General features: G+C 43.7%; 1 protein-coding gene across 1 annotated transcript in view; it reads left to right on the top strand.

Moving 5' to 3' along the window:
* LOC142599294 (microtubule-associated serine/threonine-protein kinase 4-like) overlaps window positions 1–25,807 on the top strand; it is a 104,372-nt gene that overhangs the window by 20,457 nt on the left and 58,108 nt on the right. The window contains 7 exon segments of the mRNA XM_075739167.1: window positions 1,428–1,497; window positions 6,998–7,047; window positions 7,050–7,077; window positions 21,206–21,414; window positions 22,758–22,896; window positions 24,321–24,453; window positions 25,180–25,345. Of these exon segments, the coding sequence (XP_075595282.1) occupies window positions 1,428–1,497; window positions 6,998–7,047; window positions 7,050–7,077; window positions 21,206–21,414; window positions 22,758–22,896; window positions 24,321–24,453; window positions 25,180–25,345 (795 nt within the window).

Below are 25,807 nucleotides of genomic sequence, written 5' to 3'. Positions count from 1 at the left end.
GTTTTTGCAGAGAAAAGCAACCTACTTCTTTAGACCCTTCTCTACTTACCTCCTTTGTTTACTGCCATAGCTGTAGTATCCTTTCTTTGAGTGAAATGATGCATGCATTACTTTGAGATAACACCAGATAAAACCACGAAATCCACTCCAGTTTGGAATTTGGCCTGTATCATTTTAGCTTAGCCTCTCTTTTTTTTTAGATATGTTTATTCTTATTGGAGAATTTTTCACTGTTTATTGACTTCATATTCAGATTTTTTAAAATGTTTTTAGCTTCTGTAACACTTTAAAGATATGTTTGTTTTTTTGAAGTGACATTTTCATTACTTATGATTCTTATGCCTTACAATCGTTGTGTTTTGTATAGTGATTACATATGAGTTACTCTTTAAATCTTTAGCTGTTCCAACAGAAAATTATCTGTGTGATTAATTTGCTTTTAATGATTACAGCATTGTGCAGAATTTCAATTGTAATAGTTACTTATTACTACATAGAAAAATTCAATTTAGATGTTCTATGTGAATATTCAATTATTTTTCATATTCATAAATTGAGTTAATAGTACTGATGATAAAAATGCACCTCACAAATTTTGGGTGGTCTTATCTCTGATCCCCAGCACATAATTATGATAAAATGTGCATCTTCAGCTATGCAGAGTATATAATTAACTATGTATATGATTAAAGTAACACTAAACTTCCCAGAGTCTTTTAGCTACCAACTGTCCCGTTTAGCTTTTATTACTCAGTTAGTTACTGGGCCCCTGGAGAACAGGATAGGCTTAGGAGCTCTGCAGCATAGGTTGACCCTGGCAGGGGCAACCAGGTCAAGTTGCAGACCCCCAAAATCTTAGCAATTCCCAGAGACATCATCTGTATTAGTGACTCCATAAATGATAAGCTTCTAGGAAGGAAATGTCTTTTAGCTGAGTCTGTTAGGCATATCAGCATTTCTGTGTATAAGATAAAAACAATTTGGGGTCCATATCTGTCTAAACTAGATACTTTTTGCTCTAACTGTGAAGGAGCCCAACAACGATGGGCCTATTATTAACCCCTCAGGGCCTAAGATCTTCAGGAGTCTTAGAAAATTAGTGTTGACTTTCCCTTAATGCTCAGATCACACATGGATCTCAGAATTCCCACGTCTCAGCAGTCATGACAATATTGCTCTTCATTGCTTCATGGCTGTTTGAATTCAGTGGAAGATTACATAGGCCTGGAAGAGCAGGTCTTCATTTTCCAGGTGGTATTTTTTTATATATGTTTGGAGATACCTTAAAAGTCATTAGACAAGTAGTACAGATGGGACAGCATGTTTATTAACTATTCCAGAAAAGTGTCACCTCTCAGGTTTTCTGTACTTCAGTTAGTTTTGTACTTACTATAGTTTAAAATGAAATTTCTAATCTTTGATTTTAGAAATAGCTCAGCTAGCTAACTGTGACAATGGGACAGCGGAAACTCTGGAAATGGATGAATCAATAAGTAAGTTTTTTTGTTATGTTGCTGCATTTGCTGAAACTGAGCAAGGAAAAATAAATGTCAGGTGTCCCCTATCTCTTGTCACCCATCCCTCCTCTCTGCCTTGTATTTTCTCCCGATATGTGTAAATGGATTAAATAGAACAGTGGTTAATCCTCAGACTAACACCATGGTGCTCAGCAGACAGAAGGCTTGCAAAATATATTAGAACAAAACTTTCTGTTTTCCTAGATGTTGCAGTATCTTTAGCTTCCATGAAGTTACAGTGTTTACCATGTCCACGTGGATGGATGTTTTACCACAAATTCCACTGCTGCTTCCTTTATTTCTAATTAATGTATTTATTTTCCTTTTAGAAGGACATTTAAACCCTTTAATAAAAAATAAAGTATTTCAAAGAGACAGTCCATTTACAGAGGCAGCTAATCATAGGATCATTTAGGTTTGAAAAGATGTACAAGATCATCAAGTCCAACTGTTAAACTAGCACTGACAAGTCCAACCACTAAACCATGTCCCTAAGCACCACATCTATGTGTCTCTTAAATACCTCCAGGGATGGTGACTGAACTGCTTCCCTGGGCAGCCTGTTCCAATGCTGGACAACCCTTTCGGTGAAGAAATTTTTCCTAATATCCAATCTAAACCTCCCCTGGCACAACTTGAGGCCATTTCCTCTTGTCCTGCCTCTTGTTACTTGGGAGAAGAGACCAACATCCACCTTGCTATAATCTCCTTTCAGGTAGTTGTAGAGAGCAATAAGGTCTCCCTTCAGCCTCCTCTTCTCCAGGCTAAACCACTCCAGTTCCCTCAGCCACTCCTCATCAGACCTGTTCTCTAGACCCTTGACCAGCTTTGTTGCCCTTCTCTGGACACACTCCAGCACCTCAATGTCTGTCTTGCAGTGAGGGGCCCAAAAGTGAACACAGTACTTGAGGTGCAGCCTCACCAGTGCTGAGTACAGGGGCACAATCACTTCCCTACTCCTGCTGGCCACACTATTCCTGATCCAAGCCAGGATGCTGTTGGCCACCTGGGCACACTGCTGGCTCATGTTCAGCCAGCTATCAAGCAATACCCCCAGGTCCTTTTCTGCCAGGCAGCTTTCCAGCCAGTCTTCCCCAAGCCTGTAGCATTGCATGGGGTTGTTGTGACCCAAGTGCAGGACCTGGCACTTAGCCCTGTTGAATCTCATACAGTTGGCCTCAGCCCATCAATCCAGCCTGTCCAGATCCCTCTGTAGAACCTTCCTACCCTCGTGCAGATCAACACTCCTGCCCAACTTGGTTTCATCTGCAAACTTACTGAGGGTGCACTTGATCCCCTCGTCCAGATCTTTCACAAAGATATTAAAGAGAACTGGCCCCAATACTGAGCCCTGGGGAACACCACTTGTGACTGGCTGCCAACTGGATGTAACTCCATTCACCACAACTCTTTGGGCCCAGCCATCCAGCCAATTTTTTACCCAGCAAAGCATATACCCATCCAAGCCACAAGCAGCCAGTTTCTCCAGGAGAATGCTATGGGAAATGGTGCCAAAGGCTTTACTAAAGTCCAGGAAGACAACATCCACAGCCTTTCCCTCATCCACTAAGTGGATCACCTTGTCATAGAAGGAGATCAGGTTGTTCAAGCAGGACCTGCCTTTCATAACCCCATGCTGACTGGGCCCGATTGCTGCCTTGTCCCGTACGTGCTGTGTGATGGCACTCAAGATGATCTGCTCCATAACCCTCCCCAGTACTGAGGTCAGACTGACAGGCCTGTCATTCCCTGGATCCTCCTTCCAGCCCTTCTTGTGGATGGGCGTCACATTTGCTAACCTCCAGTCAACTGGGACCTCCCCTGTTAACCAGGACTACTGCTGATAAATGATGGAAAGTGGCTTGGTGAGCACTTCCACCAGCTCCCTCAGTACCCTTGGGTGGATCCCATCTGGCCCCATAGACTTGTGTGTGTCTAAGAGGTGCAGCAGGTCACTAAGCATTTCCCCTTGGATTATGGGGGCTTCGTTCTGCTCCCCGTCCCTGTCTTTCAGCTCAGGGGGTTGGGTACCTGGAGAACAACTGGTCTTACTGCTAAAGACTGAGGCAAGGAAGGCATTAAGTACCTCAGCCTTTTCCTCATCCTTTGTTACTACATTTCTCCCTGCATCCAATAAAGGATGGAGATTCTCCTTAGCCCTCCTTTTGCTGCTAATGTATTTATAAAAACATTTTTTAATTGTCTTTTATGGCAGTAGCCAGATTAAGTTCTAGCTGGGCTTTGGCCCTTCTAATTTTCTCCCTGCATAACCTCATGACATCTTTCTAGTCCTCCTGAGTTGCCTGCCCCTTCTTCCAAAGGCCATAACCTCTCCTTTTTTCCCCCAAGTGCCAGCCAAAGCTCTCAGTTCAGCCAGGCCAGTCTTCTTCCCTGCCAGCCCGTCTTTTGGCACATAGGGATGGCCTGCTCCTGCGCCTTTAAGTTTTCCTTCTTGAAGAATGTCCAGCCTTCCTGGACTCCTTTGTCCTTCAGGACTGCCTCCCAAGGGACTCTGTCAACCAGGCTCCTAAGCAGGCCAAAGTCTGCCCTCCAGAAGTCCAAGGTGCCAGTTCTGCTCACCCCCCTCCTTATTTCTCCAAGGATCGAAAACTCTATCATTTCATGATCTCTGTGCCCAAGACAGCCTCCAACCATCACATCACCCACAAGTCCTTCTCTGTTCGCAAACAACAGGTCCAGCAGGGCGCCTTCCCTAGTTGGCTCACTCACCAGCTGTGCCAGGAAGTTATCTTCCACACCCTCCAGGAACCTCCTAGACTGTTTCCTCTCTGCTATGTTGTATTTCCAGCAGATGTCTGGTAAGTTCCCCATGAGAACAAGGGCTAGTGATTGTGAGACTTCTCCCAGCTGCTTATAGAATATTTTGTCTGCCCCTTCATCCTGGTTGAGTGGTCTATAACAGCATCCCACCATGATATCTGCCTTGTTGGCCTTCTCCCTGATTCTTACCCATAAACACTCAACCCTATCGTCGCCATCATTAATCTCTAGACAATCAAAACATTCCTTAACATATAGGGCCACCCCACCACCTCTCCTTCCTTGCCTATCCCTCCTGAAGAGTTTATAGCCATCCATTGCAGCATTCCAGTTGTGCGAGTCATCCCACTGTGTTTCTGTGATGGCAACTATATAATAGTTTTCTCACTGCACAATGGCTTCCAGCTCCTCCTGTTTGTTCCCCATGCTGCGTGCATTAGTGTAAATGCACTTCAGTTGGGCTACTGATCCCGCCACCTTTTTTGCAGGGGAAGCCCTAATTCCTATGTGACCATTCTCAGGCGCTTCCGTGGTTTCTAACACACCAATAACCCTTGTGTCTTTGCCGCTGCGTGGATCTCCATGCCCTACCTCCACTGAGATTGCAGACTGAAGGACCTCACTAGAACACTGTCCCACAAACATTGGCATGCCACCCCCAGGCTTATCTCTAGCAAGCCTGCTTTTATCCCCTCCCCTCTTCAAATCTAGTTTAAAGCTCTTTCAATGAGCCCTGCTAACTCCTGTGCAAAGATCCTTTTCCCCCTTTGAGACAGGTATACCCCATCTGTCGCCAGCAGGCCTGGTATCATGTAGACCAACCCATGATCAAATAAACCAAAATTCTGTGGCGACACCAGACTCGGAGCCAGGTATTGATCTGCTGGCTCTTCCTGTTTCTCCCCTCATCATTCCCTGCAACTGGAGGGATAGAGGAGAACACTACTTGTGCCCCTGATCCCTTAACCAGTTGTCCCAAGGCCCTAAAGTCTCTCTCTCAATTGCCTTTGGACTTCTTGTTGCAACTTCATTGCTGCCTACCTAAAACATTAATAATGGATAGTAATCTGAGGGCTGTACCAGGGTAGGAAGCTTTCTCTTCACATCTTTAACCCAGGCCCCAGAGAGACAGCAGACTTCCCTAAGAAGTGGGTCTGGTCTGCATATTGGGCCTTCTGTTCCCTTCAGAAGGGAGTCTCCTATGACAATGACCTGTCTTATTTTCTTTATGGAAGCAGTTTTGATGCAGGGCGTAGGCCGACTTAACCTCGGCAACACCTCCAAGCTAGATGAACCATCATCCTCCTTATTGTTCAGTTCCACTTGCAAAGCCTCATACCTATTATGCAAAGGCACCTGGAAGGTGAGGTAGTCACAGGGCAAACATCTGCTGTGCCCGGCAGGAACTTGTTGCCATTGCCCCCTGTCCCTTAAGTCATTGTGTTCAGCCAGGTCAAGAGAGGATAGGGAATCTTCCATGTCATGCACCCTGCCTGCCTGTTGGGCCTGTGCCAGGGAAGGTAGGGTGTGATTCCAGTAGTCTCTCTCTCTCTCACACTCCCTGATACTCCTCAACCTACTCACCTCCTCCTGGAGCTCTGTCACTAAGCTGAGGAGTTCCTCTACCTGGGCACATATCCCACAGGTGTGCTCACTACTGCCATCCTGTACTGGCATAAGACTAGGGCACACCCTACAGTCTGACACCTGGGTGGCAGCATCTTCCCACTGGCACTCTGGTAAGCTGCATCAGTTGTGGTGGGTGCAGAGCTTAGAGAGGCCATGGCTTTCTGCTGGGTAGATACCATTGCTCCATGATGGAGCCGGCAGAACTACAGCGCCCTTTCAACCTTAACTATTATCAAACATCCTAGAAAGGGATCAGAGAACTTTTTGGAGATTTGGAAAACATCTTGAAAAGGATCTTGTGGGTTTGGAATACTGAATTTCGAAGTCCCGTCCCCTTGTCAATCATCCCCCTTCCTTGCCCCCCAATTCTAATTTGCACTTATAGCTTCAAGATTAATTAAAAATTAAAGCTAGAAAAATGTTGTACAGTACTCAGGACAACTCCATTTTGAAAATATTCTGGCATACAAGTAGTTGAAAGTGACCTCTGTAATGGTAGAATTATTGTATTTTTATCTTCCATATTTTTCTCTTTTATTTTGTGTCTCTTTTCACAGTCCATCCTAAGTTATATCATAGTCTATCCTAACATTAGTTAGAAATGTCCAAGATTTTATTTGAACGAAGGAGAGCTCATCTACATTTTGTTACTACTAGGCTGTACTGCCAGAGTCAGATTTACTAAAATGGGAAAGCAATGGCCAATGAGTGCCTGGTGGGATTCACAGAAGTGTGTAACTCTAGATAGGAATTGCCAGTAACTCCTTTACAGCAGACAGGCACGAAGGCTTCTAGTAACCCTAGCATGTAGATGAGCGGTCAAATAGCTATGGTGTAACAGATACCTTTTTGATGAAAAAGCAGCTTTGCTTCAGGAACCCCTTTGGTCCCTCCCTGTGCTACCTGTGTGGCTAACTGGCCAGAGCTTTTAGCTGATTCATCATGGTGTGACAGCCTAGTGATATTTTTTTGGTGTGTTTTGGGTTTCATTTTTGTTTTTCTTTATTTTTCCCTGATTTTGAAAAAAGTACTGTATTAATTTGTTCTTTCTCCTCTTTTACTTTGAAGAGCTCCAATACCTCACTGAAGCTGCGGAGGAAACCTCGGGAAAGTGATTTTGAAACAAACTGATTAGTAATGGAGCTTATGGGTAAGTAATCCATGAGTGCAACAGCTCTTTTACATTTTATTTTTGCATAACTTCCCATTATTTCTTACTGCAGGGATGTTTATGTGAGGGAACTTGTTTGCACTGCTGCTTTTTAAATTCTGCTTTCCTGTTTCATTGCTAATACTTGAAGTTCACAAGAAAAACTTTTTTGAAAGCCTGCTAGCCAATAATGAATTACTGTGTACTGCATTAAATTAAAATACTAAATATTACATCACAAAGTTTTTTCAGAAGTAGGCATCATGTAATGCCAAAGATGAAATCTGAATAAATCAAAAGGCAGATTTGAAGCCACCTTTATAATACTGGAAGCAGCCTATGTTTATGTAAATGTGAAACAGAATAAAACTGCATCTGTAGGGAGACAGATTGGTAAAAATGAGTGCTTACTTGACCTAAAAATATTGGTGAAGTGGAAACAAATTTCCTTAAGTAGGGCTGCACTGTTTTGTTGCTTCTCTGTGGACACTCTTCTATCCTCAAACTTTACCCAGTTATCTTTTAAGGAATTTCTGTTACTTGGCTAGTTTCCAAGTACTTGGAAAGTGCACAACTTACTGCCCAGTGGTATGTGAGTCATCTGGAGATATCCTGGAAGACCAAGAGAAAATTATGCTAGCCCAGGCCTTAAGTGAACACTAAAGGTTTTCTGGAAGTACTGAGCAGGGATTGTGTCTACCAGCAGACAGAAGTCTGTCTTCAGTCTCCTTTTCTGATCATGTACTATCTATTAGACCCTTGATTGGCTCCTTATCTGCACTGAAATGTATCAAGACAGGAACTGTTGATCTAACCTGCAGGACTCAGAAGAGATGTATTGGCTCAAAAAAGAGGGGCTTCCATCTTGAGGTGAGGAGTCCATCACCAAATGAGGCTGTGTCACAGCACAGCAGTGAAGGAGAGGGCTGTGCTGCTCTCCAGCACAGACCCCATTAGAGCTTCCTCTGCTTGATGTAGGAAGCAGCGGCAACCTGATAGGACTGAGCACTCTTTGAAGAGACCCTGGACATGGAAGAGAAAGCACCTGCAATCTACCTACTGGAGTTTTGCATGTCATTTTAATGGTCTGAGGATGATGGGCACAGTAATGCCTCTCTGATCAGGTAACCTGGTTAGAGGTAACCCTAAGCTCCTGATGGAACAGGAGGCATTTAGTACTGCCTAGTATTGTTGGTCATGATAGTCAATGTACAGGCTATTACTTGTGTCCAGACCTGCTTACATAGCTCAGCAAAAAGCCCGAAGGAAATAGCATAATTTGCATTAAAGTTATGTAAATATCTAAATACAACTTCTCACTATTCAACCTCTCCACAATTCATTTTCTCAGAATTTCTCTCTAGGCAAATTCATTACTTACCGTATGCCAGTTTCTCCCAATTACCCCAGGACTTGAAAAGCCTTTCTTCCAGCAGTTAGCAGTAGCTGCTGCTCCCCTCCCTGGCTGCATCCCTTTCTCCTTCCTTTGGCAGATGCTTAGTCCCCTCCCTTCTCCCTTTCATCTCCTACTCAGTTTCCTCTGTCTTACTGGAGGAGGATAAGAACTGTGTGGTCCCTGTCGGAGAAAAGGATGTATGAGTCACTGGACATGACCAGCTCCCCAGCAGTTTTAGGATGCTGGGGGATTGGGAAAGGAGGGAGCGGCTGCAGAAGGGCATGCTGCAACCAGCAGTGTGAGGCCGGCCACCAGAAGTCAGAGGTTCAGTAGGCCTGTGGCTCTTGCTACATAGGTGTTACAGTCAGAAGGAGTCTTGATGAGACATTAAATATAGACTGGAGACAACTATCAATTTGAAACAAGAGACAAGTAAGGATATGAAAAGCTGGAAAACAAAGGGTGAAAAGCCAAGGCTTTCTATGGCATGTATAATATAGGCATGTAGGATTTTTTTCTCAAAACTTAGGGTTAAGTTTAAAGAGGAACACATCATGATTACCTAAATACTTTTTAACCCATCTACAGAATAGAGTACATTTAAGCAATAATACCTATTCCATCTGTGAATAAAAAGCAGTAAACTGCCTCATAGGCTTTTATTGCAGTTTATTACAAGTATAAGCAGCCAAATTAAAAGTTATTGTTGTTATGTTACAAGGATTTTTTTTTTCCTCTTCCATGTTTTTCTAGGCCATTAATTTTTTGAAATAACCTAAGCATGTAAATTTTGGCTGTTCTTCATTGATTTATTCTCAAAAATACATCAGTGGACATATTTTGTGCTCTGACTTATTAAAGATTTACTATGCTATTGTAATATCTTATTTATTTTGAGGATATAATGGAGGGTTTCATTCTGAACCAATTTTAAAAAAATCCCCATACATTCTAATGTCTTTGATTTTGCTGTGGTGTTTTTGCCTTCATTAGTGAAATTGAAAGCTTTACTTGACAGGGTAATTGCTGGTCTTGGCATGCTGTAGCAGAGAGTTGTCAGATACATTAAACTTGATGAGTTTGTATTTAAACTATTGGTTTTGCAAAGGTTTGAGTAAATAAATAAATAAATAAAAAGTAAATAAAGTAAGTAAATAAAAAGCAGTTCTCTGCTTTTAATTGGTTGAGTAAACTCATTTGTAGTGCAATTAAATGACTATATAGTAGATAAGGCGTATCAGGCTTTTTGGAATGGCTAGGAATATACAATATGTTAAACAAGCTGTGAATCAGTAAACATGTAGGATGCTGGCCAAGTCATTAATGGTTTCCCAAACTGTCTATCTGTCTTCTTTCAGCTAGCCAAAACTTTTCATACTTCCCAAATATTAAACTTTTACTGGAATCACAGCAACTTTTTTTTCCATATTCCAGCTTCCAAGAGGTAGCAGGTAGTAGTAGTCCATCTCTTCAAGTTGGCATCTGTGGGATGCCAGACTTGTCCAGGCTTGTTGGTGCCGAATACAGGGCCATTATGAGCCAGCAGAAAGGGGCCCTGGGGGAGTCCAGCTTGGGCGAGAGCAGGGATTGAGCAACTTGCTTATCTTGCACTGATAAGCACTGGACCCGAACAGGGGCAGGAGATGAGCAATTTGTTCATCTTAACAAGATGTGGCGCCTGACAGGTCTGCTCCTTAATCAACTGACACCTGGGGTGAGGGGGAGCCTTCACAGCTTGACGTTACTTTGGTAAAACTAAACAGACCACCGCTCCTCTACACTGAACACCTTTGTTCTCCGCCACTTCCCCCCCCAGCCCCGATCAACTGCACAACAAGCCTTGTTAAGGGCCAATCGACACACAATACCTGACTTAGTCCCACCTCGCCAAAAGTATAAATCTGGCATTTAGAATCCTCTTTTTTGAGGACGAGAACTCCAACTATCCGGATGGGTCGACGGGCCTGGACCTCTCTCCTCCCCAAGCAGGGACGCCTCTTTGGTAAGACTTGCGCCTCCGATTATGTCGGATGTTACCCCGGGAAAACTATCATTAACAAAAGTGCTGAACTATTAACTTGAGCTCAAAATTGTTGCAGTTAGTGCATTTATCAACGGCAATTCTGAACTTTTATATCTGTCGCTCCAATAAATTACCTATTTTTCTTTTCAACTTTGCGAAACTGTTTCAGTGAAAGTCCTTAGTGGGGCTCTGACAGGCAAACGTTGACTCTGATAAGTGGCTACACACATAACCCTTTAGACATAAACCGTTGACCAAGTCTGGGACTAAGACTGGACCTAGCCGCACCTAGGCTCCTCTCTGAGAAGGAGTTTAGAAAGCAAGGGGGTCCTTTCTGAACCTTGTGACTCAACGGGAGGGCCTCCCTCAGCCACACATCAGACTTGTACCCTTTTACGCAACAGCATCAGCCTGCTTTCCTGAACCAGCCCAACAAAATAAAGATTACATTTGATTTCAGGGAAGCAAGTGATGTTAGTTCATAGAATCATAGAATGATTTCGGTTGGAAGGGACCTTAAAGATCATCTAGTTCCAATCCCCCTGCTGCGGGCAGGGACACCCTCCACTAGACCACATTGCCCAAAGCCTCATCCAACCTGGCCTTAAACACTTCCAGGGAGGGGGCCTCCACAACCTCTCTGGGCAACCCGTTCCAGTGCATCACCACCCTCAGGAATGTTAGGAATTTCTTCCTAACATCTAATCTAAATCGACCCTCCTTCAGCTTAAACCCATTACCCCTTGTCCTATCACTACACTCCCTGATAAACAGTCCCTCTCCAGCTTTCCTGTAGGCCCTCTTCAGGTACTGGTAAGCTGCAATTAGATCTCCCTGGAGCCTTCTCTTCTCCAGGCTGAACAACCCCAACTCTCTCAGCCTGTCCTCATAGGAGAGGTGCTCCAGCCCTCTGATCAGCTTCGTGGCCCTCCTCTGGACTCTCTCCAACAGCTCCATGTCTCTCCTGTACTGGGGCCCCCAGAGCTGGACACAGTACTCCAGGTGGGGTCTCACCAGAGCGGAGTAGAGGGGCAGGATCACCTCCCTCGACCTGCTGGTCACACTTCTTTTGATGCAGCCCAGGACACGGTTGGCTTTCTGGGCTGCAAGCGCACACTGCTGGCTCATGTTGAGCGTCTCATTAACCAATACCCCCAAAGACCTTCTCCTCAGGGCTGCTTTCAATCCATTCTCTGCCCAGCCTGTAGTTGTGCTTGGGACTGCGCCGACCCACGTGCAGGACCTTGCACTTGGCCTTGCTGAACTTCATGTGGTTTGCACGGGCCCACCTCTCCAGCCTGTCAAGGTCCCTCTGGATGGCATCCCTTCCCTCCAGCGTGTCGACCACACCACACAGCTTGGTGTCGTCGGCAAACTTGCTGAGGGTGCACTCGATCCCACTGTCCATGTTGCCAACAAAGATGTTAAACAGTGCCGGTTCCAGTACCGACCCCTGAGGAACGCCACTCGTCACTGTTCTCCACTTGGACATTGATCCATTGACCACAACTCTTTGAGTGTGACTGTCTAGCCAATTCCTTATCCACTGAGTGGTCTATCTGTCAAATCCATGTCTCTCCAATTTAGAGACAAAGATGTCATGTGGGACAGTGTCAAATGCCTTGCACAAATCCAGGTAGATGATGTCTGTTGCTCTTCCCTTGTCCACCAACACTGTAACCTCATCATAGAAGGCCAGTTCAGTTGCTCTTCACTAATGTATAACTGTATCTGCTTAAAGCAAATACATAATGCCACTTTGCATCTGCCTGGAATGCTTTTACTTCTACAAAGATGGTAATGTCAATGTGTACATGACATACTGGCTAATAGTGTCATTTGATAAATTTAATAACTCTCAGAGGTAGTGTTGGCTTGAGCACATGCTGTTCCTAACCTGAGTATTCATTCCTGTCCCTTTTCCACGTGGTTGACAGTACTTGGTCATGTGTAGTTGCACTGGGAATGAGACTAATAAAGTTACCCAGCTGCAGAATAACACCCCATCGATCAAGTTAATTCTTCATCAGCCTGGAAACCACCAGTTCAGAAGTGGAAGGGGATGGGGGAGTGCATCTTTGTAGGTTCACTTAAGTAGCACCACCTCTGGTCAAACAAACTGCATTCCTTTTTTTCAGTTTAGCCCTGTGGGGGACTGGTCTATACAGAGTAAGAGACTGGCTTTGATTCCTAGAAGCCCATGGCTTTAAAGAGAGGCTTACAAAGTAGAGTCTGGCAGTTTCTGTGCTAGGGATCATTTATTCATAATTCATTGTGGACTTAATCAAAATGGTGAATTTTGAACTCATGGACTTTATTGCCTTTCAGTGAGCCTCCCTTTCCAGTACAGCACAGGCCAAGTGCCTTATCTTTATCCTGTAGCTAATATATGTGTGAGGATCTAATATTTGCAGCTAATGCAATCCTCTCAGTGGTAGAGAAAGGTTGTTACCATGTTGAAGGTCTCAAATTCTGTCCTTCCTGAATGTACAGCATGCTACAAACTGGTGAGGAACTCAATTTCTCAAGTGTTTCTTTTGCAAATACAGAATAGTTCTTAGTGAGTTTCCCATAGGAAATCTGGACAGTGGTTTCATCATTTTGCACCTGTGTTTACTAGCTGCTGTAAAGATAGAAGTTGCTACTGTTAGATATGGAGAGGTAGTTTTATTCGCCAAAATCTATATGATGTATTGAAACAACTAGGACTACTACCAGTTGTGAGAGAAGAATCATGGCCATCATGTTCTCTTCTTCAGATGGCCAGCATCTCATTTCCTAGTAGGCAGACTAGGATAAATCTGAAATGGTGCTGAGTGGAGGCTGTGCGCATTGTCCTGGGGCTCAGAAGACCCACACTGTACTGGATGCTCATGTTAGGAGTGCTACAATGCTTTAGGCAGCATTTCCCCTTGCCCACAAATAAATCTCATCTGGTCATGGACATTTGTCTAGCTAGGAGATGGTGCAGCATTGCTTGTAAATTCTGATCTTAAATAACTATCTGTAAACTTCACTGTATTACCATGACATGAATTACAGCCTTGCAAATCATGCCTGACCAATCTGATAGCCTTCTTTGATGGCATGACCAGCTGGGTGGATGAAGGGAGAGCAGTGGATGTTGTCTACCTTGACTTCAGCAAGGCTTTTGACATCATCTCTCATAACATCCTTGTTAGCAAGCTTAGGAAGTGTGGATTAGATGAGTGGACAGTGAGGTGGGTTGAAAACTGGCTGAATGGCAGGGCCCAGAGGGATGTGATAAGCAATGCAGAGTCTACTTGGAGGCCTGTAGCTAGTGGTGTGCCCCAGGGGTCAGTACTTGGTCCCGTCTTATTCAACATATTCATCAATGACCTGGATGAGGGGACAGAGTATACCCTCAGCAAGTTTGCTGATGATACAAAACTGGGAGGAGTGGCCGATACATCAGAAGGCTGCGCTGCCATTCAGTGAGACCTTGACAGGCTAGAGAAGTGGGCAAAGAGGAACCATATGAAACTCAGTAAGGGCAAGTGTAGGGTCCTGCACCTAGGGAAGAACAACCCCAAGCACCAGCATAGGTTGGGGGTTGACCTGCTGGGAAGCAGCACTGCAGAGAAGGACCTGGGAGCTCTCCATGATCTCTTGTGGCCAAGAAGGCCAATGGTATCCTGGGGTGCATTAAGAAGAGTGTGGCCAGCAGGTCGAGGGAGGTTATCCTCCCCCTCTACTCTGCCCTGGTGAGGCCACATCTGGAGCATTGCGTCCAGTTCTGAGCTCCCCAGTTCAAGAAAGACAAGGAACTACTGGAGAGAGTCCAGCGGAGGGCTACAAAGATGATTATGGGGACTGGAGCATCTCTCATATGAGGAAAGGCTGAGAGAGCTGGGTCTGTTTAGCCTGGAGAAGAGAAGACTGAGAGGGGAGCTTATCAATGCTTATAAATATCTAAAGGGTGGATGTCTAGAAGAAAGGGCTAGACTCTTCTCTATGGTGCCCAGCGACAGGACAAGGGGCAACAGACACAAACTGGAACACAGGAAGTTCCATCTGAATATGAGGAAAAACTTCTTCACTTTGAGGGTGACCTAGCACTGGAACAGGCTGCCCAGAGAGGTTGTGGAGTCTCCTTCTCTGGAGATATTCAAAAACCTCCCCAGACACGATCCTGTGCAGCCTGCTCTAGGTGATCCTGCTCTAGCAGGGAGATTTTGGACTAGAGGTCTCTTCCAACCCCTGCCAATCTGTGAAAATGGCTCCCCTACACTGGAGAAAACATCAGACATAATTCCAGGGTACTACAGAATTTAGCAGTGTCTTCTCAGGAAACTGCTTGTGAAAATGAAGCATCGTTCCTGGTTAGCAGTTGTAACTTTTAAACAGCAAGTACAGTACCTGTGTTTCCACAAGGAGTTCAGGGTACTTTGACAAATTAGAGAATTGAGTCAAAGCAAGCAACACAGCGAGATTAGCCTGAATGTAGACTAGATTGTAAAATGGCTCTAAAATAGCTGTAAACTAGGCCTGAAACCTGTAAGTAATTTAGAGAAAAAACAGGAATCTTGGTTATAAGATTTGAGGGACAGATTGCATAACAGCTAAGTTGGAGCAATTCAGTTAAATGTTTTATCATTTTTTTGTCATCTTAACACATGTGCACAGTGTTTTTATATTTGTGCCTAGCTAAAGGCATTTTAGAGTGTCCTGGTTCTGGCAAGGATAGAGTTAATTTCCCAAGGAGCCAGGACAGGTGAGCCAAGCTGGCCGGGGGCTATTCCATACCATGTGACATCATGCTCACCATAAAAGGGGGCTAGTCGGGCAGGGCAGGGCAGGGGCGGGTTTCCTGTCGGTTGGTCATCGGATCGGTAAAATCGTTCTCTGTTATCACCCATTGTTACTATCTGTTATCAGCACTGTTGTTGATTGTTTCCCTCTCCCTTGCTGTCCCAGTAAACTGCCCTTATCCCAACCCTCGAGGCTTTGCCCTTGTTTTTCCGTTCTCCTCCCCATCCCGCCGGGGGAGGGGTGAGCGAGCGGCGCGTGGCACTTAGCTGCCGGCTGGGGCTAAACCACATCATAGAGATACTTTTTCAAGTTGAAATTTATGTTGGAAGTGGAAGAAGATGATGTTTGGACATTGCCTTATTTTATGATTTTTTAAAATTTCTCTTGAAAAGTAAACTTTGTTTGCTTTGTTAAAATATGTCATCAGTAAAATACAGAGCACTTGTGCACCTGTTGAGACCCATACAGTGAAATCAGAGGATGTTTTGGACATCTCTTGTTGCTATGTTATGAAAACAGAAAGGAGGAGGTAGGAAAGCAAATTCTTCATTTGAATGCATAGGAGATTGCACCAATGCGGTGGCTTTGCAGGCAGAGAGGGCATACCACTGTTACTGAATGGATCAACAGGGCAGTTGGATGTTCTGGATGTTCTTAATACATTGCTTTTGTGTTAAATGAATCCTCAAATTTACCATTGCCTTTATAATATACTGAAAATCATGAACTGCATTTAATGATCAAGGCCAAGAAACTGGGAGTGAGGTACTGTGCTCTCTCTTAAAAGCACGTATAAAACTGTCCTGGTTTCAGCTGAGATACAGTTAATTTTCTTCATAGTAGCTAGACAGGGCTATGTTTTGGATTTGTGCTGGAAACAGTGTTGATAATATAGAGATGTTGTTGTTGTTGAGCAGTGCTTACACAGAATCAAGGCCTTTTCTGCTTCGCACACCACCCCGCCAGCAGGATGGTTGGAGGTGCACAAGAAGTTGGGAGGGCACAGACAGGACAGCTGACCCCAACTGACCAAAGAGATATTCCATACCATATGACGTCATGCTCAGATTATAAGGGGCTTGGGGAAGAGGGAAGAGGAAGGATGGAGGGGGTGACGGCATTCGAAGTGATGGTGTTTGTCTTCCCAAGTAACTGTTATGTGTGGTGGAACTCTACTTTCCTGGAGATATCTGAACATCTGCCTGCTGAGGGGAAGTGGTGAATGAATTCCTTGTTTTGCTTTGCTTGCATGGGCGGCTTTTGCTTTATTTATTAAACTGCTTTTATCTCAACCCATGAGCTTTCTCCCTTTCACTCCTCTGATTCTCTCCCCCATCCCACTGTGGGGGAAGTGAGCGACTGCATGGTGCTTAGTTGTCAGCTGGGGTAAAACCATGACAAAAACAATGATAAACTTCCACCTAATGCTCTAGCTATAACATTCTGTAAAGTAAAGAATAGAGAGATGTGAGAAAGTCGGCCTGTGGGGGAAAAAGAAAAGATGTGAGTTCAACGCCAGGATTAAGAGAACGTAGCAAGATGACAGCTTCGAGGAGAGTGAATGGAAACTGGAAGGCCATCACAATCTACATGCTAACCTATTATACAATAACAGAAGCATACTTCGAAGGTGGCAAATTAGGGTTCAGAATTACCCAAGACAAAGTTGTTATGTGCCAGAAGTATGGTTCTTCCCATCATTTTACTTCAAAATTCAGCATCTTTAGTGTCTCAGCAGATGTGTGCTTTACTCCAGGCTTTCCATTTAGATTAAGTTGAAGCCTCACTTCTGTGCAGAAACATGGAAGATTTCCTGTTTCTCTCTTTCTTTTTTGTTTTATGTCCAAGCAATTTATATATGTTTACTTAACTGTTTCTCTTTGGGAAGATTTTATTTTCTATGTATCATTTTAGTGACATTTCAGCAAATTCTAATATGATCTTTCAAATCGTGGGAGCTGAGAACACCAGTGTTGCAGGCAGTCCTGGGCACAGTTGTTGCAGTGTGCTTAGTTTAGTGTACTGGTAGACCGGGGCAATGGCATCACTGCTGTGAACTGGGAGCAGCATCCTGGAGGTAGAAAGGAGGTCTTCTGCAGGAATAAAGTGCTGCTGTCTAGGGCATAGTTTTCTTTTTAAAGCATAAATGCTGTTTGCTCAGGTTACTGTGATATACAGTGTAGGATGTGAATAAGTAATGATAGACATTTTGTTTTGGGTTTGCATGGCAAGGTTTTGGTAGTCGTGGGGGGGGCTACAGGGGTGGCTTCTGCAAGAAGTTACTAGAAGCTTCCCCTAGGTCTGACAGAGCCAATACCAGCCAGCTCCAAGATGGGCCCGCTGTTGGCCAAGGCCAAGCCAATCATATTTAAGAAGGGGAAAAAAAAAAAAAAAACAAAAACCTAGCAGCAGCTTTTGCAGCCAGAGTGAAAAGCTGTGAGAACATTTGCAGACACCAAGGTCAGTGAAGGAGGGGGAGGAGGTGCCTCAGGTGCTGGAGCAGAAATTCCCCTGCAGCCAGTGGAGAAGATCATGGTGAGGCAGGCTGTCCCTCTGCAGTCTGTGGAGAATGATGGGGAGCACAAATTCCACCTGCAGCCTGTGGAGGACCCCACACCGGAGCAGGTGGAGGCACCTGAAGGAAGCTGTGACCCTGTGAGAAGCCCATGCTGGAGCAAGCTCCTGGCAGAACCTATGGACCCCTGGAGAGAGCCCACACTGGAGCAGGTTTTCTGGCAGGATTTGTGACCCTGTGGGGGACCCACGCTGGAGCAATCTGTTCCTGAAGGTCTGCACCCTGTGAAAGGGACCCACGCTGGAGCAGTTTGTGAAGAACTGTAGCCCATGGGAAGGACTCATGTTGGAGAAGTTCGTGGAGGACTGTCTCCCATGGGAGGGACCCCACACTGGAGCAGGGGAAGGGTGTGAGGAGTCCTCCTCCTGAGGAGGAAGGAGCGGCAGAAACAATGTATGATGAACTGACCATAACCCCCATTCCCCATCCCCCTGTGCCACTCAGGGGCAGTAGGTAGAGAATTTGGGAGTAAAGTTGAGCCCAGGAAGAAGAGAGGGGTGGGGGGAAGGTGTTTTTAAGATATGGTTTTATTTCTCATTACTCAACTCTGATTTTATTGGTAATAAATTAGATGAATTTTTCTAAGTTGACTCTGTTTTGCCTGTGACGGTAATTGGTGAATGATTTCTCCCTGTCCTTATCTCAACCCACAAGCCTTTAATTATACTCTCTCCCCTGTCCAGCTGAGGAGAGGAAGTGATAGAGCGACTTCCGTGTCCAGCCAGGTGATGTGATGTCCAGCCAGGGTCAACCCACCACAACGTTATATGGTAGGGAATATCCCTTTGGCCAGCCTGGGTCAGCTGTCCTGGCTATGCTCTCACAGCTTCTTGTGCACCTGGCAGGACATGAGAAGCTGAAAAGTCCTTGACTTAGTGTAGACACAACAACTACCTAGCAATGGCTAAAACCATCAGTGTGTTATCAATATTATTCTCATACTAAATCCAAAACAGCACTATACCCCTATTTGAAAGAAAATCAACCCTTTCTCAGCTGAAACCAGGACAACTTGTACAGCCCATGACATCAGCACTGATACATATCAGGGGTAGGTCACCAGTCTGAAACAAAGATCACTGCATTAAGATTGTTGTTGTTATTGGTGGTGATGATATTATTATTATTATTATTATTATTATTATTTTCCTTTGTTATCCTATTAAACTGCCTGTATCTCAACCCACGAGTTTGATTTTTCCATTGTCCTCCCATCCCCTTGTAGGGAGGGAGTGAGCGAGCAGCTGCATGGTGCTTAACTGCCAGCTGGGGCAAAACCATGACAGTCCTTTTTAAATGGGGACATTGGGGACTGTTGTGGTTTAACCCCAGCCGGCAACTAAGCACCACGCAGCCGCTCACTCACTCCTCCTCAGTGGGATGGGGGAGAGAATTGGAAGAGTAAATTGAGAAAATTCTTGCGTTGCGATAAAGACAGTTTAATAAGTAAAGCAAAAGCCACGCTCACAAGCAAAGCAAAGCAAGGAATTCATTCACCACTTCCCCTCAGCAGGCAGGTGTTCAGCCATCTCCAGGAAAGCTGAGCTCCATCACGCATAATGGTTACTTGGGAAGACAAACACCATCACTACAAATGTCCCTCTATTCCTTCCTCTTCCCACAGCCCCTTACATGCTGAGCATGATGTCATATGGTATGGAATATCCCTTTGGTCAATTTGGGTGAGCTGTCCTGTCTGTGTCCCCTCCCACCTTCTTGTGCACCCCCAGCCATCCCACTGGCAGGGCAGTGCGAGAAGCAGAAAAGGCCTTGGCTCTGTGTAAGCACTGCTCAACAACAACATGTCTATATAACAAAAACATCTCTATATTATCAACACTGTTTCCAGCACAAATCAAAAACATAGCCAATGTGTTGGGTTTGTGTGGCAAGGTTTTGGTAGAGGGGGGGGCTACAGGGGTGGCTTCTGTGAGAAGCTGCTAGGAGCTTCCCCTGTGTCTGACAGAGCCAATGCCAGCTGGCTCCAAGACGGACCCGCCGCTGGCCAAGGCCAAGCCAATCAGCGCCTCTGTGATAACATATTTAAGAAGGAAAAAAAAACCAGTTAGAGAGAGAGCTTTTGCAGCCAGAGAGAGGAGGGAGAAGATGTAAGAAACTCTGCAGACACCAAGGTCAGTGCAGAAGGAGGGGGAGGAGGTGCTCCAGGCGCCGGAGCAGAGATTCCCCTGCAGCCCGTGGTGAAGACCATGGTGAAGCAGGCTGTCCCCCTGCAGCCCATGGAGGAAGGATGAGGGGGTGCAGCGATTCCACCTGCAGCCCGTGGAGGACCCCACCTTGCAGCAGGTGGAGGCACCTGTAGGAGGCTGTGACCCCGTGGGAAGCCCACACTGGAGCAAGCTCCTGGCAGGACCTGTGGACCTGTGGAGAGAGTCCACGCCAGAGCAGGTTTGCTGGTAGGACATTTTGACCCTGTGGGGGACCCACACTGGAGCAGTTTTCTCCTGAAGGTCTGCACCCCATGGAAGAGACCCACTGTGGAGCAGTTTGTGAAGGACTATAGCCCGTGGGAGAGACTGCATGCTGGAGCAGGGGAACGATGAGAGGAGTCCTTCCCCTGAGGATGAAGAAGTGGCAGAAACAATGTGTGATGAACTGACAGTAACCCCCATTCCCCGTCCCCCTGTGCCACTGAGGGGGGTGGAAGGTTGAAGCCAGGAGTGAAGTTGAGCCCGGGAAGATGGGAGGGGTGGGGGGAGGTGTTTTAAGATTTGGTTTTATTTCTCATTCCTCTACTCTGTTTTGCTTAGTAATAAATTAGATGAATTCCCTCTCTAAGTTCAGTCTGTTTTGCTCGTGACAATAATTAGTGAGTGATCTCTCCCTGTCCTTATCTCGACCCAAGCCTTTTGTTATATACCTCCTCCCCATCCCGCTGGGGGAGGGGTGAGCGAGCGGCCGTGTGGTGCTCTGCTGCCAGCTGGGCCTAAACCACGACAACACTTACCGAATAAGCATTTGTCAGAATGATTTGTAACACTGCAATAGCTGGGGTTTGTATATAATCCTATGCTGATGGAAACACCCAAAATCTGTTTAAGCTGAGAGAGTTTGCTATATCTGTTGGTTTTTTTGGAGGGAAGAGGATTGGGTTTTTTCTAATTTGTGTACTAATTTGTGTTGACTGATACTCATCCTGGTTATGAAACAAAATGAGGTCTGTAGCCATTCTTTAATGTGAAAGGCTGGTCAACTACATTAAATCAAAACCAAGTCTTTTATATAATATTTATAGAGTGGTTTTAATATATATATTTATTTGTTTAAAAAAGTATTTTAAAATACATTTTTAATACAGTCATTCAGTTTTTTTTCTTTTTCTCTCCCAGTTGAACTTCTTCAGTGCAGTTTATTTTGTGAGACATAAAGAAACCAGACAAAGATTTGCCATGAAGAAAATTAATAAGCAGAATCTCATCCTCCAAAACCAGATTCAACAGGCCTTTGTCAAACGCGATATCCTGATATTTGCAGAAAATCCATTTGTTGTCAGCATGTATTGCTCCTTTGAAACAAGATGTCATTTATACTTGGTCATGGAATATGTAGAAGGTAAAGTGTTCTGTTTTACAGAGGAAAAAGAGGGTTTTCTTAAACCAAGAAAGAAAAATAAACTGTATGGTACTTGCATTAGAAAGGCCCTCCTCTGACTCTGGCAATACAGATTTAGGATCTAAATCCAACAACAAGGTGGTTTTTTTCCCAGTCATCATCTACTGGTGAGAGCTTATAAAACACTTGTGCTCCAGCTATAATGGGAAATAACTGCTCTTTGAATAAGTTCCTCATACACTGTAATTGTAAGTGTCCTAGCATTCAAAGTTCATGTGGAAATTCTGTTTGCTTTTCTGGAGTTTAAGTTTTCATTAGCATGTGTTGGGGTACTTGTAATAGTTATTTTTACAAAGAAAGAGGGAAGAGGAAGCAATTTGAAAAGGTGCTAATGCTGAAGGAAAACAGTGGACAGAGACAGTGCAAGATGAGATACCCAGGCTTTGGTTGTGTGTGTGTTTCCTTTTTTTAATTATTTTTTTAAAGTAGCAGCACAGGCTTTATTAGTTTCCAGCTGAATCCTTGTACTGCTCGCTCTCAGCTTCACGCTGTTTTTCCAATACAGTAGTTGGTGTGATTACATGTTCAATTGAATCATCTGACTGGAAAATAAACCTTTATGACTACAGGTTGTGTCTACTTCTGCAACTTATATGGATGACATGGTTTTGCCCCAGCCAGCAACTAAGCACCACACAGCTGCTCGCTCACTCCCCCCAAGGCAGGATGGGGGAGAGAATCGGAAGAATAAAAGCGAGAAAAATCTTGGGCTGAGATAAAGACAGTTTAATAAGTAAAGCAAAAGCTGCACGCACAAGCATGGCAAAACAAGGAATTCATTCACTACTTCCCATCGGCAGGCAGATGTTCAGCCATCTCCAGGAAAGCAGGGCTCCATCACACATAACAGTTACTTGGGAAGACAACTACCATCACTCTGAAAGCCTCTACCCTCCCCCGCCTCTTCCCCAAGCCCCTTATAAGCTGAGCATGATGTCATATAGTATGGAATATCCCTTTGGTCAGTTTGGGTCAGCTGTCCTGGCTGTCCCCCCTCCCACCTTCTTGTGCACCCCCAGCCTACTCGCTGGTGGGGTGGTGTGAGAAGCAGAAAAAGCCTTGACTCTGTGTAAGCACTGCTCAGCAATAACAAAAAACACCTCTATATAACAAAAACATCTCTATATTATCAACACTGTTTTCAGCACAAATCCAAAACATAGCCCCATACTAGCTACTATGAAGAAAATTAACTCTATCCCAGCCAAAACCAGCACAATGGATTATACTGAAACACCTCTGAATTTATAGCATCATCTGGAACATTTGTCCTGTTTTCACAGGTGGAGACTGTGCTACTTTGATGAAGAATATGGGTGCCTTACCTGTAGACATGGCAAGGATGTACTTTGCAGAAACTGTTCTGGCCTTGGAATACCTTCATAATTATGGAATTGTACATAGGGATTTGAAACCAGACAAGTATGTATATAGAATATAACCAAAAGAGGACTTTAAAATTGTTAGATAAAACATGAAAGGTGTAAATTTGCTATGCATGAAATGTTTTTTGTTATCGTGAATGTTATGTAGATTCACAATTTCTGCATGTCGTGGTTTAGCCCCAGTCAGCAGCCGAGCACCATGCGGCCGCTTGCTCACTCTTCTCCCCCCCCCATAGGATGGGGAGGAGAATCGGAAGACAAAGGCAAACCTCGTGGGTTGGGATAAGGACAGTTTACTGGGACAGCAAAGAAAGAGGAAAACAACAACAGTACTTAGAATATACAAAGCGGGTGATGCACAACACAATTTTACTGACCCAACAACTGACCAAACACTGAGCCCACACTCAGACTGTCCTGGAGCCGGTCCAGAGCTGTGCCGCCCCTCCCCAACTAGCCCCCATTTATATACTGAGCATGACGTCATATGGTATGGAATACCCCTTTGGCTAGTTTGGGTCACCTGTCCTGGCTGTGTCGCCTCCCAGCTTCTGGTGAAAATTAACTCTATCCTAGCCAAAACCAGGACACTGCACAATATGTGAATTTTCATTACCTGCAGTTACAGAGAATGTGTTTTTTCCAAAAGTGTTCTTTAAAAACCTTTAAAATGGGAGAGGCTATCAAAGTAGCTAAAGAAAAATCTACTTACTCTTCTGGCTGAAATGGAGGGAAATGCATTTTGGTCATTAAGGAAATGATCTTTCAAAGTGCTCAAAACACTGTTTAATACAAAGTATCCTCAACTTGCAGATATTTGCATATACAAAGATAAGATTGATCAGATTGAAAAATCTTTCCTGTTTAATTTTTTTGCAATATTTAGAAATACAGTATATCTCCTATACATGTAAATAACATTACAGCAAATAGCTGTAGTGAAAAGTATGACTGTTGTATCTCCATTAATCTTTTTCCTGTTTCATATTTTAAAAAAAGAGGAATTGGAGTCACATCTGTTGAGTGACAATACATTCATAGCATAACAACCTCAGGCCAGTGTAGTATTAGTTAACAGCTAACTTAATACCTGAGGTTTTTTCAGCTTGTTACAGACAGAAAAATCCCACCTCACTTCAAAAGCTAAATTTGTTCTATTCTAGATCTTTCAGAATGATGACTTTTTTTAATTTGAAGCATCTAACACTCAACTCTCAACACTTGTATGGTTCTATAAGATTATGTGCAATTGCATATAAAAAGTTTGTTTACATCTGGTAATAATAGTAACAAATGTAAGACTGTCAGATTTTTAACCTGTTTATTTTGTACCTGGTTAAATTACTTTTTAAGTGTTTTTTATATTTTTCCCATTCTGAGGAAACACTTTCCTATAATAATAATAAGTAGCACATAATGTTGAATTATATCACAGTAACTTCATATCATTCTAATTTTCAGTTTATTGGTAACATCCATGGGCCATATAAAGCTTACAGACTTTGGCCTGTCAAAGGTGGGTCTAATGAGTTTGACTACCAATTTGTATGAGGGTCACATTGAGAAGGATGCCAGAGAATTCCTTGACAAACAAGTAAGACAAAGCTTTTTTTCATTTCTACATTGAGTGATCAAATGAAGTGGTGTTTTGCCAGCAAAATGTACTGTAATACTGTATAAACTTGTTATTTCTGCATTGGTGTTCCAATTGTCTATGATGTCAGTTACTTTTACTGATGCACTGCAAATTATTCTAGGCTTTTTTCTTTCTACATTAGGATCTATTAGTAAGATGAACAACCTAATTGTGTGCAAGTGGATCCGAGAGAAACACAAATGGAAAACTGTTTTTATAAGGAATTCAGAAGTCTCAGCAGAGTACTTGTAGAGCTCATGATGCATTGTATAACCAAGGGTGCTAAAATCCTTGCTATGGCCTATTTCCCTTTAAGCATCCCTCATTACCATCACTCACAATCTGTTCACTGTAAAAGTTACTTAAGATATAACCATCACAACTTTTGTGTAAAGATAAGGATATGTTTAATTTAAATAAAATATTTGCTGTGATGGACTCCCATGTATGAAAAGCAAACTGTCCTTTGCATGACAGACATGCAAATATGATTATGATGCCTGTAAATGTTAGATAGGTCATTCTAAAAACATGAGATGTTATGCAAACTCAGCAGACTAAAACCTACAGAATTCCATTTTTACATGTTTCCACATTATTTTACATTTCAAGAATTATAAATGATGCGATATAGCTAGTACCACTAGACTTATTTTACCATCATGCTTATTTTCTTTCTTTTAGGTCTGCGGTACACCTGAATACGTAGCTCCTGAAGTGATACTGAGACAGGGTTATGGAAAAACAGTGGACTGGTGGGCTATGGGAATTATACTTTATGAATTTCTTGTTGGGTGTGTGCCATTCTTTGGAGATACACCAGAAGAACTGTTTGGACAAGTAATCAGTGGTGAGGATTATCACAAAAAAACAGATTTCTTAGCTTGCTGTGAAACATTTCAATTTAAGTTAATAGTGAAGATATTTACAACTTTACTGATACACTAGGTTTTCAAGCTAATTTTGCTCAAAAAAACCCCACATTATTGTAATATACAATTTGCTGTAATGTTAAAGAAAAATTCTAAATTTTGCAAATACAATAAATATTGAGTTACCTGTTCATCTCCATCCAAAAGGCTTGTTTTTGCTGGAATATAAGTTCCAGGTACTGCTAAAATTCTCCCAAATAAAACTTCTGCTGGAGATACACCTACTGGTTGCCTTGGTGTATTTCTAATGTCCCAAAGTACTAAATTTAATGCTTCTGGCCACTTCAAGCCAGTTTGTTTACAAGTCTTAACTAATTTGTCTTTGATCGTCCTATTCATCCTTTCTACTTGTCCTGACGATTGTGGATGATAAGGTGTGT

The sequence above is a fragment of the Balearica regulorum genome, chromosome W (assembly GCF_011004875.1).
Source record: "Balearica regulorum gibbericeps isolate bBalReg1 chromosome W, bBalReg1.pri, whole genome shotgun sequence".
Taxonomy (NCBI): Eukaryota; Metazoa; Chordata; class Aves; order Gruiformes; family Gruidae; genus Balearica; species Balearica regulorum.
This window is presented reverse-complemented; position numbering and strand designations above follow the sequence as displayed.